At 39.4% G+C, this 19,281-nt stretch overlaps 1 protein-coding gene across 1 annotated transcript in view; it reads right to left on the bottom strand.

The window, feature by feature from the left end:
* Positions 1-11,635, bottom strand: part of LAS1L (LAS1 like ribosome biogenesis factor) — a 40,657-nt gene extending 29,022 nt beyond the window's left edge. Inside the window, exons 1-7 of the mRNA XM_087971952.1 lie at positions 11,462-11,635; positions 10,480-10,721; positions 9,067-9,192; positions 7,731-7,800; positions 7,555-7,636; positions 625-810; positions 490-536 (exon numbers count right to left, since the gene is read on the bottom strand). Of these exons, the coding sequence (XP_087828078.1) occupies positions 490-536; positions 625-810; positions 7,555-7,636; positions 7,731-7,800; positions 9,067-9,192; positions 10,480-10,670 (702 nt within the window). The 5' untranslated portion in view covers positions 10,671-10,721; positions 11,462-11,635. The remainder of the gene's footprint in view (positions 1-489; positions 537-624; positions 811-7,554; positions 7,637-7,730; positions 7,801-9,066; positions 9,193-10,479; positions 10,722-11,461) is intronic.
* Between the last annotated feature and the right edge of the window lie 7,646 nt (positions 11,636-19,281).

Raw genomic sequence — 19,281 nt, 5'->3', positions numbered from 1 at the left:
TTTTCCTGCAGTGATCATTAAGCAAATTCTACGGTTGTTAAGTGTGATCCCATTGTTTGTCGCAGATGTGGTTTTGCCCAAAACTGGAAGTGCTGATTTTTAGCAAAACCACCATAAACATTGGTCACGTAACCCATGGGACACTGCAAATGACTGTATAGGCGGCTGTGTTGCAGAGCACTCAAAGTGTGGTCATGTGAGTGTGGGTGTTTGTGTGACAGTAAGAACTTTGGATCAAGGTTGTAAGCCCTCTTTTTCAGGAAGGTTGGCATTTTGAATGGTTGCTAAGTATCCGGCTATAAGTTGAGGATTACAAATCAGGAGACATTGCTTTGTCCTTGTATCGGAAAGTCCAAACTATAAGATTTTAATCATAGCAAAACATCTTGAATTCATACTTTATTTTTTTTCACTTATACTTTAATTGTTTGAAGTATTTTCAATGGAAACAAAAATTGCTGGTCTGATTAAGAATCTTACAGAGCTTACCTCAAGTTGTTGATTTTTAAACGAAGTCAAAACATCTCTGACTTTTCCTGGGGGAGAGAAATTTTGGGGAAAAAAGAATCCTTTAGAAAAACATTAAATGCAGAAAGAAGAAACAATAGATCTGAATACACCTACCACAGAGTTCTTGGTGTTTCTGCTCATCTGGCGTCTTCTCCAGATCATCTTGACTGCTGTCCATCTCATCTTCGCCATCTGCTTCTGATGATTCCTCGGTTTCCTCCTCACCTTCTTCAACTAAATTATTGCCCAGTTGGCAGCTCCAATATGAGTGCCTCAGCCAGTCCAGCACGGTATCACAACCTGCAGAGAAGAAAGGATGGCACCATTAAAAATAGACAAGATAATAGTTGTCTCAAAGATGCTTTTTCAAAAGACAACTGAACTGTTTTTTCCTTGAGAGAGAAAAAGACATTTCGCTTCTCATCCAAGAAGCATCATCAGAATTCTATGCATCTGATAAGTTGCCAAGATAGACCCAAAGGTGCTTTTTCAGGAGGCAACTGGACATTGTTTTTTCTTTGAAGACATTTTGCTTCTCACCCAAGAAGCTTCTTCAGTTCTGCCTAACTGGATGGTGGGGAACGGAAGAATTTATATTCCTTGCAGACAGCTGGTCATTTGCATTCATTCAGAGAGCCAGGAAGAAACCATTTGCACTTCAGTTTGAGATGCAGACAACGCAGAGTAATTCCCAACAGATAATGCCTGTCTTCAACAGTGAAGGGACACAGGGAAGAAAACATCCAGCAGCCAAAAAGGCTTCGCATCATTTGCTCTACTCAGGTGATCCTGAGAACACAGACACACCTCCAAGTGGCCTCAATGACTCTCTAAAACAGGGGTGTCCAACCTTGGCAACTTTAAGCCTGGAGGACTTCAACTCCCAGAATTCCCCAGCCAGCAAAGCTGGCTGGGGAATTCTGGGAGTTGAAGTCCTCCAGGCTTAAAGTTGCCAAGGTTGGACACCCCTGCTCTAAAATATTGCAAATGACCATTGAGTTCACGGGAACCTAAATCCTTCCATTCCCCACTATCCAGTCAGAGCTGAAGAGGCTTCTTGGATGAGAAATGAAACCTCTTCAAAGAAAAAACAAGAATGTTCAAGTTGCCTCCTGAAAAAGCACCTTTGGGACAACCTTGACCTGGATGACTGAGAATCATCTCCAGAGACTTTTTGCCAAGATAGAGAAATACTGACTTAACCTTCCCTCCTACCACCAGAGCAAAGGTACTGCATCCAGGCACACAACCTCACACAGGCAACAGTAAAACTGAACCACACGGCATTCACAGTTATTTACTATTCCCTTATCTACTATAAACTATTTCCTCAGCTCCCTAATCGAAGCTCTAAACCTGGCAGGGAAGAATAGAAAAGAGAGAACCAGTTTGGTGTAGTGGTGAAGGTGCCAGCCTAGAAACCAGGAGACTATGAATTCTAGTCCTTTCTTAGGCATGAAAGCTGGCTGGGTGACTGGGACAGCCATTCTCTGAGCCCAGCCAACCTCATAAGGCTGTTGTTGGTGGGGGGGGAGGGAGGGAGGAAGTATTGTGCATGTTTGCTACTCTGTGTAACTTATAAAATAATAAAGGCAGGATAAAAATCAGATGAATAAATATTGTTTGCAAAGATCCCGTTTTTGGAAATGTAAGGAAAAACCCTGGATCTCTGCAATCTGGAACAGCTTTCCCCAGATCTGTGTTCTCCAGAGACATGCTGAAAGGTATAATTCCACACTTCTAGAGGGTGTCACGTTGGATAAATCTTATCTGGAACAAAGAGAAGCATTCTGCATTTCTCCTTCTGCCCTGAAGAGTGAGACATTTCTATTCCCTTTCTCATGCTATAGCTTAAAACCTTTTCCAAACAAGTCACCATTTACAGAGCAGAACTGAAGCTTATCCATCCTCTGGGGACATTAGTATTTGCTCCCTGCAGTGCAACATCGCCACCTGGAGAAAGCACCAAGAATAGCATCAAATAGCAGAAATGTATACAGTAACTTGGAGCTGACCTGCCCCTCATCTTATTTTTTAAAAATGTACTGATTACATGCTTGTTTACTCAGGTAGCTGTACAGGAAGCGACTCCTTCTTTCCTCCCTTCCTTCCATAACTCAAAGTGGCGAACATATCCAACACACCTTCTATTTTCCCCACAACAACAACCCTGTGAGATAGGCTGGGCTGAGAGTGAGTGAGCTGGTTTTCATGGCTAAGAAAGGGAGCATTGCTTTTGTTTCTGCATTCATTATTTTTAAGTGAATATTCTAAGAGTAAAGGAGTGCAAGTGTTGAAATATTTCAAGTTGCAGCCGTTTCAGATCTGAAACAGCCTGTTTTAAGAGCAGGAAGGACCGTTCTAATTATTCTTGGAAGTGTGTCAGGCTCAAAACACAAAACAAATGTTCAGACCAGACAGTTTTGTTCTTTCAATTAAAAAGTATTTGTTTGAATCTGAAACATTTTGTTTCCTCCCTTCCTTCCATATAGTCACCCATATCAACTCTGAAATTCTGGGCAGCTAACTGCATTAAAAATGCATAACCAGAAGCCAACTATAACAAAGTAATAATTAAAAGAACAACCTCATGGGCTCTGACAATCCAACCCCCATGCTTGGGAACAGAACCACATCTTCAAATAAAGGATCCATACACCCCTCCTTAAAACCCACTGGCTTCACAGAAATGGGCATAATCCCAATGCCTTCCTGAAATCCACCTTAAATAAGCAAAATTATAAAAAAAAAAACAAATTTTCCTCTTTTTTCCTCTCTTCCATCTCCTTATTCTGAAAATATGGCAAGCACATTGAACACCATAATGAATAATGAACCCAAGAGAAGAGATTACAGGTAGTTATTGACTTAAAATCATTCTAATAATAACAATATTAATAACAATATTAATAATAACTAATAACTATATTTATAATTAATAACTATAATAATTTGTTGTCATTGTACATATGTACACAGTATACATACAACGAAATTCATATAACATCCAGAGACCAGACCCAACACGCACACACACAATCCCCAAACACCCCTGCACCCACCAAAATTCCCCGCCCCCTAAAAACACACAAGTATCCACCCAAAAGACCAAGTAATCCTGTCCAACAGCTCACTGATGGTGGTCCTTAAGTTCATTGTGCAATTATAGCTCTGGGATAAAAACTATTCAGAAAACATGTGGTCCGAGTTTTAATAGTTCTGTATCTTCTGCCAGAAGGCAACAGTTCACAAAGATTGTGAGCAGGATGGGAAGAGTCTCTGAGAATGTTGTGCAACTTCCTCAAACAGCGAGATGCAAAGATGTCGTCCAGGGCTGGTAGCTGGAGCCCGATGATATTCTGGGCAGTTTTAATGATTCTCTACAGAGCTTTTTTGTCTGCTACAGAGCTGCTCCTTGCAAGAATGCTGTATGTCAGGACGCTGTCAATGGTGCTGTGGTAGTAGGACAGAAGTAGAGGCTGAGATAGATTTATCTTCCTGAGCATTCTCAGGAAGAACAAACTCTTCTGTGCCTTCTTTACAAGCATGTTAGCATTTATAGTCCATGAGGTCTCCGAGATATAAGTGCCCAGAAATTTAAACTACCCTCTCCACCTCCTCACCATTTATGTACAATGGTAAATGTACATCCCTCTTCCTCCTGAAGTCAATTATAAGTTCTTTAGTTTTTTTGGTGTTAAGTGTGAGATTATTTTCTTTACACCACTGTGTCAGCCCTTGTGCTTCCTTTCTATAAGCACACTTATTGTTCTTATTAATGAGCCCAACCGCTTTTGTGTCATCCACAAATTTGATAATTGTGTTGGTTTAGTGACTATTTGAAGCTACAATGGCACTGAAAAAAGTGACTTGACTGTTTTTCACACTTATAACTATTGCAGCAACCCTATGGTCATGTGATCAAAATTTTAACACTTGGCAACTGACTTATATTTATGACAGTTCCAGTGTCCCAGGGTCTTGTGAAGTCAATGGGGAAGCCAGAATCATTTAAAACCATTTTACTAACTTAACAATTGCAGTGATTCACTTAACAACTGTGGCAAGGCTGTAAATTGGGGCAAAGCTCACTTAACAACTTTCTTGTTTAGCAATGGTAATTTTGGGCTCAATTGTGGTCGTAAGTCAAGGACTATTTATATGCAGCTCCAGGTTGAACAGTGGTCTCCTTGGTGCTCTTTGAGCTTGGCTATTTGCAATTACCTGACCAATAGTACTAGCAATAGCATTTAGACTTATATACGGTTCCATAGTGCTTTACAGCACTCTCTGGGCAGTGTGCAATGTCAGCATATTGCCCCCAACAAGCTGGGTCCCCATTTTTAAAAAAATATTTTTATTAAGCATATTTCATCATTTACACCACATTTCCAATTTTTACAGCGCTTCAGTATCGATATCAGTCATAATGACATAATAGTATATTCATTTCTCTTCCTTTCCACTATATATATGTTGTTTTTTTATATCTATACTCTTACATATATATTTTATCTTTTCAGATACAAATACATATATTTCCCTTTCATCTTACTATACCTCTTATGTATAATCTTTAGATCCGTTCTCTAACCATTCATACCATAAGTCCCAGATCATATAGTATTCAGTTTCTTTGTCTTTTAATAGTTAGTCTAAGCATCTCTACATAGTCAAGCACCTTTTTTATCACCACACCCTCTGAGGGAGTGTTGTCCTGTTTTCAATTTTGTGCACAGACAGTTCTAGCCACAGTTGTTATGTGGAGTATAATATACTGAATTTTCTTACTTAAGTTTCCTTTTATTACACCTAGTAGAAATAATTCCGGTTTCAACTTGATCTTTTGTTTCATAACTTCCTCTAGCCATTTTCTTATTTTACTCCAGTATTTCCTGGCTTCTATGCATATCCACCACATATTAAAAAATGTATCTTGTTTATGCTTACATCTCCAACATTCTGCCAATCTATTTGGGAACATTTTCGCTAATGTTGCTGGGGGTAAATGCCAACGATAAAACATTTTATATACATTTTCTTTATAGGTTGCCAACGTAGTTAATTTATATTTTTCCCCCCACAATTTTGCCCAGTATTCTAATTCAATATTGTAGCCAAACTTTTTTGCCCAAATTATCATAGTTTCCTTGACCATTTCTTCTTTCATTTTAAATCTCAGGAAGTAATTCTATGCTTTAGTTATCGTTTTTCCTCACCCACTGTATTATTTTATCAAGCTCTTCTTGTTCCGTATAGAAGCCATATTTTGCCATTTTGAGATTTTGTGCCCTTTCTTCTTGTGTCATTAAATTTATTTTGTGTTTTATTAAATCTCTTTCTCCTTTATCATTTTGGGGTTCTTTTTGTAACACGAGTTCCAATTTTTAAGCTCTTCCTGCAGTATCGTTTGTTGTTTCCTCTTTTCCTTATTCCTTTGTGCCACATATGCTATCATTAAACCCCGAATATATGCTTTAGTCGTATCCCACAAATTTTGCAATGTTGTTTGTTCTTTTTTGTTTTCTTTAAGAAATAATTCCAATTCTTTTCCCATCATTTGCACATAGTTTTTTTTCCTTTAGAACTCTTTGGTTTAAAGTCCACCTTCTTCTCTTTCCCTGTCCCTTCCATTTCACTTTTAGGGGACTATGATCCAATTCTTGACAAGAGTTATAGTGTTTTTTAAAAAAAGTATATTGGTTCTTCTTTGGATTTAGTTATCTCCATGTATCCTGTAAATTAAGTTCTTGCGTCATCTCGAAGAATGTATTTGGCAAAGCTCTTCTTATTAAAATCTCCTATTAGGCATATATTTTCATTTTCTATCTCTATTATTTTCCAGTGTAGTTTGTGGTAAAAGTCCTTCTGATTGTTATTTGGCACACATATTACCATAAGCAACATTTGTTTTTAATTTGTTGTTATTTCAATCAGTTTTCCATCGTCAGTTTAGATTTGCTTCGGGCTCAACCACTCTTTTATATATATATCGCTATACCTCTCTTCTTTTGTTGAGCAAGGGACAGATGGAGTTTCTCAATTTTGGGGTATTCTAAAATACTACCATGTTGCTTGTAGACATATAGTATCCATATTCTGTTTTTGTAGTCTTACTAATATTTGTTTTCTTTTTGCTGGTGAGTTCATTCCATTGATGTTGATTGATAACATCTTTAATTTCTTCCTCCATTTTATTGTTTATGTGTAGTTCTCGGTCCTGTTTGTCCTTGTTTCTCTGTGTGTTCTTGTTTTCACGCCTTCTCTTTCCAAACATTCCATTTCCGACTGTCCTCTCATGTCTTGGTCTGATTCTTTCCCTTCTAATTTCTGTTCTTATTTTCTATCTCATCTTTGCTGTCTAGTTCTTCCTCTACAGCTAAATGGTGCTCATAAACCTCCTGCGCTTTGTCCAGGATATGAGTTTTGAATTTCTTACCTTGCCACGTAATCAGCACACTTTCCGCAATGAGCCATCTGAAGAGCACCTTATACTTGACCAGTTGCGAGGAAAGGAAGTGATAGTGTCTTCTTTGTTCCCAAATTCTTCTTGAAATTTGTTTTAGGGTTATAATCTCTTTTCCTTTGTAGATCATGGATTCATCCCTTGTCCTATATATTTCATCTCTTTGTCATTTTCCTAGCTAACCTCACATGCCTTGGTAGTTTGTGTCGCCTTGCATAGTTTGGGTGGAGTCTATAGACTTCATCTGTGTCATCTTGAATTTCCTGCTTGCTTTTTTGGATGGTGTCGGCTAGTAATTCTATCATAATCTTTGATAGGTCTTCCTCCTTATTTTCCACTACATTTTGAAATCTCAAGATTTCTAGAGTGACAACTTCCAGTCCTCTGTTTACAGCTATCCAGCAAGCTGGGTCCTCATTTTACCAACCTCAGAAGGATGGAAGTATGAGTCAATCTTGAGCCAGTCAGGATCGAACTCTTGGCAGTGGGCAGTTAGCCTGCAATAACTGCATTCTAACCACTGCACCACCATGTGGAATTTCACCAACTTCATTGGAATAAAAAAATAATCCTCTTACCTTTTCGGCAAGTCACCAGCTGGGGAAGGGTGCCATGGGTTAGGTCATGACGGAGATCAACAATCCAGGTGGGGATGTTCAGCTTGGAGCAAGAACCAAACCATTATTAAAATCAGAGATGGAATCAATGCAATTATTTCACAGTTCCCAGAGCTTAATAAACTCAAACCTTTTACCTCCTTTGCTAGATGCCTCAGTGGAATGGTAATCTTCTTCTGCTTCCGCTCGGTGATGAGATTCAAAAACCTGTGGGTGATAGAAGTATTGAATGATTTCAGGGAAACAACTTTTGTTTGAGAATGTCATTTGAAACTGAATCAAACCCAGAAAGAAGAATCCTCCCAGTCTTCAGCCACTTTCTTTTTTTCTTTTTTAAATAATATTTTTATTTTGAATACTAATACAAATATAAATCTAAATACAAAAAAGAGGAAAATACAAATATTACAATGCACCCCCTCCAGAGACCTTTTTTTTTCTTATATTACTTCTATAACAACTAAAAGATATGCAACATATTCCAATTGTGCCCTTATCCCCTCCGCTATCTTGAAATCAATATGACCCATAGCAGAGGAGCTGGTTACTTGAGGGGCTGCCTGTCTCCCATAGTATCTGTTTTGCTGATTTGAATTGGCAGTGTTGGCGTGCTCCAGGTTTCTTCACTTTGTTGTTGTTAGTCGCGAAGTTGTGTCCAACCCATCATGACCCCATGGACAACGTTTCTTTAGGCGTTCCTGTCCTCTACCATCCCTCAGAGTCCATTTAAGCTCACACTGGTTGCTTCAGTGACTCCATCCAGCCACCTCATTCTCTGCTGTCCCTTCTTCTTTTGCCCTCAATCGTTCCCAGCATTAGGCTCTTCACCAGTGAGTCCTTCGTTCTCATTAGGTGGCCAAAGTATTTGAGTTTCTTCATTTAAACAATGTCAATTCTTGGGGACCCCAGAAGCATGGGGCTTTCCCCAAGATCTGATGGTCCCATTCTTTGATGTTTTGAAAGGGGCTTGAAGATCTGGTTCTTTATCCAGGGCTTTGGCAAGAATGAAGCCTCTTACACTAGATAGTGTGGATTTGTTTCTTTTTCGTTCAGTTCTTGTCATCTTTGAGTCTTCCTTTTCATGTATGTTTCAAAACAGTTTTGGGAGCTGCCCAGAGAAAAGCAATATAGTAATATTCAGAACAATGCAGAATAAACAATTCAGCTACCACCTGAAGCAAGTGGTATGCTCACTTACTTCATACGGAGTTCATTGTCAACAACATTTACTAGCAGAAAAAAGACTGGGTTTGAAGAACCCGCATAGATTCCTATTGTTTTTCAAGGTGTTCTTTGCTCAAAGTTTTCAAGAGTGTCTTTAAATAAAAACTTTCAGAATTCAGAAGCTGTTTTCATTAGAGGTAGAAAAAAGCTTTTTGTAAAATGCAACTCTATCTCTTCCCTAGACTCTATAATAAACCTTGCACAGCAGCTTCTGTAAGGAGCTTGTTCCCTCGTTCTCACAACCCTTACCTCACCAGTGCCAGGCCATAGGTCAAGATCAGTTCGTGGGATTTCAGAACTCCAGAGGCATCTAGGAGCTTACAACGGATCAGGTCTGCAGTGCATTCCACAGCTAAAGGCATCTTGGACCCAAACCTAATTTCAGAGTTAAACACAGTGACATTATGATCTTTTCCATCCAGTGATTTATGTCCCTTCTACTGAAGATCTAGAACACTTTTGAGATTACAAGCATCCTTAAGGAGAACATCAACTGTGGAAGTTCAGTGTTTCTGAAAGAGTTTCTGCAGCAGAGATGAAGGGCATTCTTAGACATACTGAACTCATTTTGGGAGCCAGTGGTCCACAATAGTGCTGAACAACAACCAGTAAACCCCCAAGTTCTCTGCAATGATCAGGAATTCACTGGATTTCTCTGTACCCAAAATTAATATGTAAAGAGCTTCTAAGGGGAAAAATATTTACAAAATTGAATACATCTGGCAAATAAGTGACCTTGACATGGAATCCTTGAATACCTATTACAGTTAGTCCCTGACTTACAACCTTTCATTTCGTTATCAAAGTTACAACAGCACTGAAAAAAATGACTTATGACCACAACCGTTGCAGCATCTCGTGGTCACGTGATCATAATTCAGATGCTTGGCAACTGGCTCTTATTTATGATGGGTGTAGTGACATGGGGCCATGTGGTCACTTTTTACGACCTTCTCATGAGCAAAGTCAATGGGGAAGCCAGATTCACTTAACAACCATGTGACTATAATTTAACAACTGCGGCAAATCACTTTACAACTGTGGCAGGACAGGTCATAAAATGGGGCAAAACTCACTTAACAACCACCTCACTCAGAAACGAAATGCTATGGTAAGTTGAGGACTACCTGAGGTAAGGACTATTACTGATGCAGCTGAAAGAAAAATGTTGAAGAATAATGTACTAAAACAGTGGTTTTCTACCATGGCAACTTTAAAGTGTGCGGACTTCAACTCTCAGCTGAAATTCCTCAGCCAAATGTTGCCAAGTTTGAAAAACACTTTACAAAAAGGTTGGAGAGAACTGCTCAAAGGGGTGGGATGAGTTTCTAATTCAAAATTCAGGCTACTATCTCAAAAACTCCTCCCCATATAAATTTGCCTTCAAATGATTGCTTGTAAATGCAAGATATGAACTGGTCCTCCCCACTCTCATCTCTCTCCTTGCTCCCCAGATATACCAGTTGTATCACTTAATTAAGGAACGAACCCACGTTTGGGATTCATACAAAATGCTAACCACAAAAGCTTATCTCAACCAATTGTAAATGTTTAATATACATATGCAAACAGAACCATTGGGTAATTGACCCATCCTACGGTGCTGAGTGAAAACAAACCCCTCAATGGTGGCAGCTGTTTTCTGTCCACTTTCCTTCTCACCTGCTCTTCCAGACAGACACTCTGTCCAGGGCATCTCGTTGCGTCTGGCAGTCCTCACAATACAGCCCCACCATCACTTGATCCCATTCGGCCTTGCTTTGCCAAGGAACAACATTCCGTGGTCTCTTCAACTGAGATGCCTTGGCTGCCAGTTTCCATCCTGGCTTTTGATTTCTGGGCTTGCTAGCCATGTTGTTGAAGCTCTGCCCTTCTTCAGCTTCCTAGAATCCGGTGCTACAGATCTACAGAAAGGAAACCAGCCACAAATAAATCTCTCACCAACTAATTCCCAAGTGCTCTACAAATGGTCCTCAACTTACAACCCTTCATTTAATGACTGTTCAAACTTACAATAGATGTGAAAAACATGACCTATGGCCGGTTTTCACACTTACGACCATTGTGGCATCCCCATGGTGATAAGATCAAAATTCAGTGCTTGGCTGAGGAATTCTGGGAGTGGCGTCTGCCCATCTTAAAACGGCCAGATTTGGAAAACACTATAGGTACGGTGGTCCTCAACATACAACCATAATCGAGCCCAAAAATTATGTTGCTAAGTAAGAAATTTGTTAAGCAAGTTTTGCCCCACTTTTCTCACATTTGTTAAATGAAAATAAATGCAGTTCTTAAGTTAGTTTGACTTTGCTGGTCAGAAGGTCACAAAAGGGGACCACGTGACATTGCAACCCTCATAAGGGTGTTTCAGTTGCCAAGCATCCGAATGTAAATCGTGTGACCCTGGGGATGCTGTAACAGTCGTAAGTGTGAAAAATGGTCATGTCATTTTTTTCAGTGCTGTTCAGTCACTAAACGAACTGTTGTAAGTCGACGACTACCTATATTATTAGAGAGGGTGATGTATTCTAGGCATGCCCAGCAGACACAACCCCGTGTCGAAACCGCAGCGGGACCAGCCTCATAGCGCCCGGAGAGACCCAACACGCATCTCCCTGGCCACATACACCCGTTTCGCACGTACCTGTTTCGCCTGATCCCCCTTCCGTCCCCCGCCACGCCGATCACTCGCGCCCTCTTTGGCCTTTCCAGGACAAAGAGCGCCCGGCGATTCCCCACCGGGGCCGGAGAGGAACAGACCCAGCAAGAGCAGCCTCCCGTGGGACGGAGGCGGTGCAAAGGCGGCGCAGGAAGGGGCGGGGGGATGGGAAAGCTAGCAAATCCCGGTAGGGGGAGGAGGGAATAAACCAATCGGAGGGGACTCGAGGCGGCCTGTGCAGGAGTGGAAGCGGAAGTTGGTGACGGTGGGCACGATGCCTAGATCGTCCTCAGGACAGGGACTTCCGGCTGTTTCAGGCCGAGCGAGCGCCCCCTCTGGCTTAGAAGTAAAACCTGCAAGAGGAATAGAGTATTGGCTTACTATATCTATATCTATATGCCTGTTACGTTGCGTGCTATCTATATATTATATTTTGAATTTATTGTATATTGTATATATTATATTGCATACAGTATTACATATTATGTAACACATGAGATACACGTGCACGCAGAGACAATAACATAACAGTACACACACACACACACACCTTAGTGCAAATAAGCAACACATTCAGAATGTGCTTAATAGATGGATTTGCAAACTGGCAAATATTATGTAATGTATTTGATTTGTTTGCTTTTTTATTTTTTCTCAAAATGCTTTAAGTATATATATGCATCTTTTTGTTTGCTTCTTTTAAAAAGTTACTTAAATAAAGGTTTTTAGATTACATCTTTTTCGAGAGAACAGTGTTTCAGAAATGACCTCACTCTATTTTGGTGGTTGATGGTGTAATGAAAGTAATCTTTTAGATATATTGCCCCATTTCAGTAAGAAGCAATTGCATGGATTCATTCAGGATTAAATATTTTCAGGTGTTTATATTCTTTTGAAGTTTATCACATGGGAGTTGACTCCTGGAGAAAGAAAATAGACATGCTCAAAAAACATATTGTTCAGCATTGATTGGAAAGATAAACTTATGACTTCAACAATTCTGTGGTTTGCTGAATTAACTAATATAGATCAGATAACTGTAATGAATTATGACTTCAATTCATTGATATAGTACATTTGTAGATATATATCTTGTATGCTTTTGTTTCTTGTTTCATTTTTTCACAAAACAGAATACAGGTTGTCCTCAACTTATGATCGTTGATTTACAATGAATCAAAGTTAAGGGGGTCTGCGGAGTAAAGAGGCAGGACGCGGCAGGAACAGGTAAAACTCTCTATTTAAGTTTAAGTAAAAAGCCGCTCAGCCGCGGCAGTCGCCAGCTTTTGTAGCCGGCGCTGTCCAAAGCTTCAGCCACTGACGGGACTTTATTTCTCCCACCAGTAGCTGGGCCAATGAGTGGAGTCTGCTAGCCGACTCCACTCTATGGCCATATTTGGGAATACTTAACAATGACTGCCTTGGAAAAAGTGACTTATCACCCATCCTTGAACTCATGACTATCACTCCACAGTCACATGATCACAATTTGGACGCTTGGCAACCAACTCACATTTAGAAAGTTTGTAACATCCTGTAGACATGTGATTGCAATTTGCAACCAAACCCAGGGAAGCATCTTGTCTCTGGCCTCTAGCAAAGGATATATATATGAAATACATGGTGAGTTATCCTTTGCTAGAGGCCAGAGACAAGGAGCTTTAATTTGCAACCACAGGGCCTTGCAAGGGGGATATAAAGGACTGAATGAGCTGCATGAGCATTGTGATATCATACAGATGCACAACAAAATGGAATTCTGCAACAGCACAATGTGGTGTTTGGATGAAAGCCATGAACCAGCCCACATGGAATTTTCCCTTTTTCAAAAGTTTTGATCCCTGCCAGGAGTATTTCAGACATTTCATTTTTTTAGAGCTCTTTTCCTTCCTTAATCAATCAATACATAATCAAGGACCTATCAAGAAAAGCAAACTGCCACCAACACTTGCCAATCAAGAAAAGCAAACTGCCACCAACACTTGCCAGCCAAGCTAGTGTATATAAAGAGAGAACAAATTCAAAATTGACTAACACTAATTAGGTAATAAACTTCTGCAAGCAAATAACTAGTTCAAATAGCACCAAGGACTCCACAGCTAAAGTTCCTTTATCAAGTACCTTCCTAATTAGGTAGTTCTCTAATCAAGGAAATATCAAGGAGCAAAACACAGCCAGTTGCACTGATGTTATCTAGTTATCTAATAAAGAATCTGTAAGAAAACAACCAGGTTTAAATGGCACTATGGACAGTGCCATATGTATGTTCCCTGATGGGGCAAGTTTTCCAAGAAACTTGTTTTCAGACAACTTTTGATAGTCCTGCTTTGCATCATTCCTTCCCTGATCAACTACAAACCTTGCAACTTTAGGAATGGCTGGAAACTCCCATTCTACCAAATGTTGGAAATGTCATCAGCAGGGGTGGGATCCGACAGGGTTAACTACCAGTTTGGTCATTTACGAGGTTCGGTCATTTACGATGTGCTTCCCTGCACGCTGCCAGCCGTGTGCCTGTAAATCATCATCAGCATGCTGCGTGCAGAGAAGCAGCCTTTCAAAAAGCCCTCTTTTCCTGCTTTTTTAACTGTAGCTGTGCCTAGCATGGCAGCTGAAGTTGAAAAAAAAATCAGGAAATAAAGGTCAGGTAAGAGCCCAGGTGGGCTGTGGGCAAAAACATCAGCAGACATAGAACCGGTTCTATGTCTGCTGCTCTTCAGAGCTACCGGTTCTACAGAGGTGGACAGCACCAGTAGAAACCCACCCCTGGTCATTAGTATTAGCGTTCGTATTATCATATGTGATAGACATGTCCAAAAGCAAAAAAAAAATGGACCAAAATACATACATGGTTAGAAAAAAATGATAAAGCAACACATTGATTTTAAACCAGAAATATTTTGTTGGGTATTTTACCAGAATAATATAATAAAGGGAATATATACTTAATTTTACATCTGCTAATGGCAGTAAGAATTGTTTTTGCACAACAGTGGAAAAATGAAGAGATCCGTTTTAGATCAGGGGTGTCAAACTCGATTTCATTGAGGGCTGCATCAGGGTTGTGTTTGACCTCAGGGGGCAGGGGAGCATGGCCAGCATGATGTCACTTGTGTCAGGGAGGGGTGTTTAAGACGGCCCGAGTGCTCTGCTAGCAAACACAGGCTCCTGAGCTCCATTTTTGGCTGCGATAGCCTCCTGCAACCTTCTGCCAGCGAAAATGGAGCTCGGGAGTGCCACGTGCAACCCTCTTGAGCTCCATTTTCAATGGCAGAGGCACCATGGGTCAGTCCTTCACTGTTTCCAGGGCGGCCCCGCACGCCAGATCTAAGCACCACGTGGGCCTTGAGTTTGACACCCCTGCTTTATATGAAAATATTATTAAAAAATATTAGAATGCACAGAGATGGACAGATTAACACTAAAAATAAAGGACAAGGAAGAAACTGAATACTTTTTAACATGGGACCTGTTTTACCAATGGTTAACTAACAGAAACAGAGGTTAGAAATTAAAGAGATTAAGATAATGATTAATTATATAAGGAAAGCTTTCTAGTATAGACAAGCCAATGATAAGTATATTATGATTACCATTATTGTCAGTGTATATAGTTCGTGAACTGGAATAGACATGTGAACAGGCCAATGGGGACTGTTTGGATACTGAAACATAGTATTTGCTTTGTATAGGGCCATAAGAGACAGTTGAAGTCTGGGAGTGGCTTTGACTTGCTGAACTGTATATAAGAATTGGTTTGTCCTCTGTAACTTTTGGGTCTCTGTAAATCTAGGCCTCTGTAAATCTAGGCCTTCTGTATCTCCCTATTCTGTTGCTTCTGTGAATATTGCTTCTGTGTTCCTGAATTTGTATGCTGCCTTCTGGTGTATGGTATTTTATATAAAGAAGTTTCTTATGTAGATGAATCCTGCAGAATTATTTACTTGTGTGCTAGTCAGAATATGCTGCAAATACTCTGACAGTTATGCTTATCATCTTTTTGTTGTTCAAAACTAACTGTACTCAGACAACACGCTGTTCATATACATATTGAGTTTTTTATGTTTACTAAAGAAAAATGTATCAATAATATATAGTGGATTTGAGCATCCTTCAGTTAGTTGTTGCTGCTGCTTTATGTTTTCCATAAAGCAGTTTTAGTCAGCCCTAACTTTACAAGTTTTGGTGTTTTTAATTTTGATCGATTCCAAACTTTGGAATTGTATTTTTAATAGTGAAAAGACGTCACAAATATTGTCAAGAAAAAAATGGTTATGGAGACCACTATAAAATACCAGTAAGTTCTGTAGCTTAAGGTCCGTAGATCCAGTTTTGGTCACCATATTACAAAAAAGATGTTTGGAAAAAGTGAAGAGAAGAGAAACTAAAATGATTAAAAGTCTGGAGACTAAAACATATGAAGAACAGTTGTAGTCTAATCTAACGAAGAGAAGGAATAGGGATGACATGATAGTAGTGTTCCAGTATTTGAGGGGTTGTCACAAAGAAGAGGAGGTCAACCTATTTTCCAAAGCACCTGAAGACAAGACAAGAAGCAATGGGTGGAATTAATTAAAGAGAGAAACAATATAGAACTAAGGAGAAATTTCCTAACAGTGAAAACAATTTAACCAGTGGAATGGCTTGCCTACAGAAGTTGTGGGGGCTTCATCACTGGAAGTTTTTAAGAAAAGACTGGATAGATACTTGTCTAAAATGGTGTAGAGCAAAGGTGTCAAAATTGCATCCCGTGAGCCGGATGTATCACATGCTGGCCACGCCCACCTCTGGTTTAGCGAAGGAGGGAAAGTCATGACATGTCATGTGATGATAACGTGATACTGTGAGTTTGACACCCCAGGTATAGAGTCTCCTACTTGAGCAGGGGGTTGGACTAGAATACCTCCATGGTCCCTTCCAGCTTATTCTATTCTAAACTCAGAAGATCATCTTTCTGTGCACAGGTGAGTCACATTAGTGGCAATATGGTGATCAGACAGCAGAGGCCCTGCATCATTCAATTATTTTCTGTATCTGGATGGTCATGCTGGCTGGATTGTAGATTGTAGCTTCACTTCAAAGCATCGAAATGAGTTGAGTTGATTCAGCCAGCCTCTTCGGCTCAGTGAAAAAGGGGATCCTGTTGTAGACTGGGGGGGGGGGGCTTTTATATTAAGGGAGAAGCAGGGGAGCTGTTTTATTTCAGCATTTTGAAAGAGAACATTGCTTTAATCAAAGGATTGTTGTCTTGTTCATCTCCTTTGAAACCCAAAACACTCATCAGGTTAGTGACATGTTTTCTGATTAAATGCAACAACAAGCTCCTCCCCCCTTAAAAAAAATTAACACCACAACCACCTATGGCCATGATGGTGCATCTTATGTTACGTGTGTCAGAAGTGGCATGCAGAGCCATTACTGCCGGCACACAACAGCTGATTGTCGGGTATCTGGAATGCGTGCGTGGTGTGTAGGTATGCGCAGGAGATGAGTGCACATGTGCAGAGACGTGCGCACGGAGGGTTGCTCGCGCATGGAATGCGTGCGTGGGGTGTAGGTATGCGCAGGAGATGAGTGCACATGTGCAGAGACGTGCGCACGGAGGGTTGCTCGCGCATGTGCAGAGATGTGCACCTGCATGGAGTTATGTGCACATGCGCAAGGGGCATGGGCAGACCTGTGTGCATTGCCTTCTGGGTGAATGCACGTGAGCGTGTGTTAGGAATGTAAGTCACCTAACAGTTGGGTTGGAAAATATATAGACCAGGATAGACATTTTAATACTGTCTCTAAGGGAATGCTAAAATGGTAATTGGGTGTGGTTCCTCAAATGGCCATAAGATGGAGCCAGAAACCTGTGTTGTTGTTGCTGAGAGAGTTGCCATTCCTGCATTTCCCTATTGATTGTTGCTGATTGTCCTTATTCTTGGATTTGATGTAAGTCTGTTACTGAACTGTTTTTGATACTGGACTTTGTTATTGGATTATCCCTGGACTAAAAAACTGACTGCTATAACTGAGAATGACTTGGACTGCTTGTTTGGACTTTGCTTAAACGTTTATTGGAAGTAAAAAACTACATTTTATTATACCGTGTATCTATGTGCTGGTTGTGTGTTATTCTTCACCACTCTCACTATGTCTCCCTGTGTGTGCTCATTCTCCTAATGGGGAATTATCTCAACAGCGTGCAAGCATAAGTGCATGTGCAATTATCAGCACAGGAGCCCACCTATGGCCACCATCCTGCCCCAGATACTTGTGGCCTTCACCATCTCAGTTCGCAAAATATTCTTTTTTTTTTTTAAACAAATTTTATTAATTTTAAAGACAAACAAAGCATCATTAGACATTAAAAACATTAAACCTCTTTCCATTACAAATTCTTACAAGGCAGATAAAACACTGTTTTATACAATATACTTCTAATATATCCCATTTCCACTTAAATCAGATTTCTCATTATTTCTCTTTACTCTTATTCAATTACATTTCTTCTATATTTATCCATTTTATACTCATCATATTCATATTTCCCTCTGCCTTGTTTACAATTATTCTTCTCGCTTTCTCCCAAGGTTTTATTAAATCTCAATCAAGCATACACACACACACAAAACACAAAAACATAAAACTTCTTTTTAAAAAGTAGCTTGGCCCCAGATTACCTCTCTTTGTATGGACTTCAATTAAATTCATGTTCAACTTATATGCTTAGTACATTCTACTTACTAAAATAGTAAATCCATAAAGTAATTAAATATATAATTAAACATTAAATCTCATAACATTCCAATTATCTATTGCAAAAACAAATACCATAATAATAAGTTCATACAAACATCCACACAATAGTCAAACTAAATATTTTAAACATTCCTTTTAATATTTTATTAAATCTTAAAATCTATCATTATTAAACCTTTAATGTTTTAATCTTTACTTAAGTCTTATAAAATTCTAATTTTCTATTTCTAATACAAATACTACAATACTATCTTATGTACTTTGCAGAAACATTTTGAAACGAAGTTATGCATTACCCAGTATCCCTAAAAAAAGATTTCTTTTTCACATCTTGTTTTATACCTTTGTGGCTTTTTTCCCCCTTCTTCCTTCCTATCTTATCCCATCTGGTCTTTTTACCCCCCTTCGCTTCCCCTCTCTGTTGTATTTCTCTTTTCTTTTGCTTTCTAACATTGTATTGATTTTGCATCTTATTTTTCTCTTTCTTGGATGTTTTTTTAAGTCTTATGTCCTTTTTCCTTCCTCTCTTCTTCCTTCCTTTCTTAATCAACTTTGTAGACTCGTTAAAGATGGCTTCTTCTTCTTCTTCTTCTTCTTCTTCTTCTTCTTCTTCTTATTCTTATTCTTATTCTTATTCTTCATCCTCCATTAATTGTCATGTTTGTTGATAAGTGGCAAACGCCATTTCTAAAAAGCGAAAAATTTCTCTCACACCGTCTTTACCTTCTTTTTTTATTTTACCATATTCCTCTCTCAGTTCATCAACAGATAAAGCCATTATAAACCTTTTCTTCTTCTTTTTTCTCTTCTTCGTCTTCTTAAAACAACCAAGATAATTCAAAGCTTGAAACAATTCCCCAAAATCCCAAAGTCATCAAACAATCCAAACAGAACACAAAGTTCTTCACACTTTTTCTTCCTGGGGTAATATCAATTGGCAAGGGGAAAAAAACCCAATCTGTATTTTAAAGTCTTATTACAATTAACTTCCAATCTCAAAATCTTCCAGGCATCTCCTCCAAAAAAATCTTAATAAAAATTTTCCTTTTGTCCTCTCC

The sequence above is a fragment of the Notechis scutatus genome, chromosome 10, assembly GCF_049901735.1.
Source record: "Notechis scutatus isolate UNSWTSFEM ecotype Mainland chromosome 10, rNotScu1.2, whole genome shotgun sequence".
NCBI lineage: Eukaryota > Metazoa > Chordata > Lepidosauria > Squamata > Elapidae > Notechis > Notechis scutatus.
This window is presented reverse-complemented; position numbering and strand designations above follow the sequence as displayed.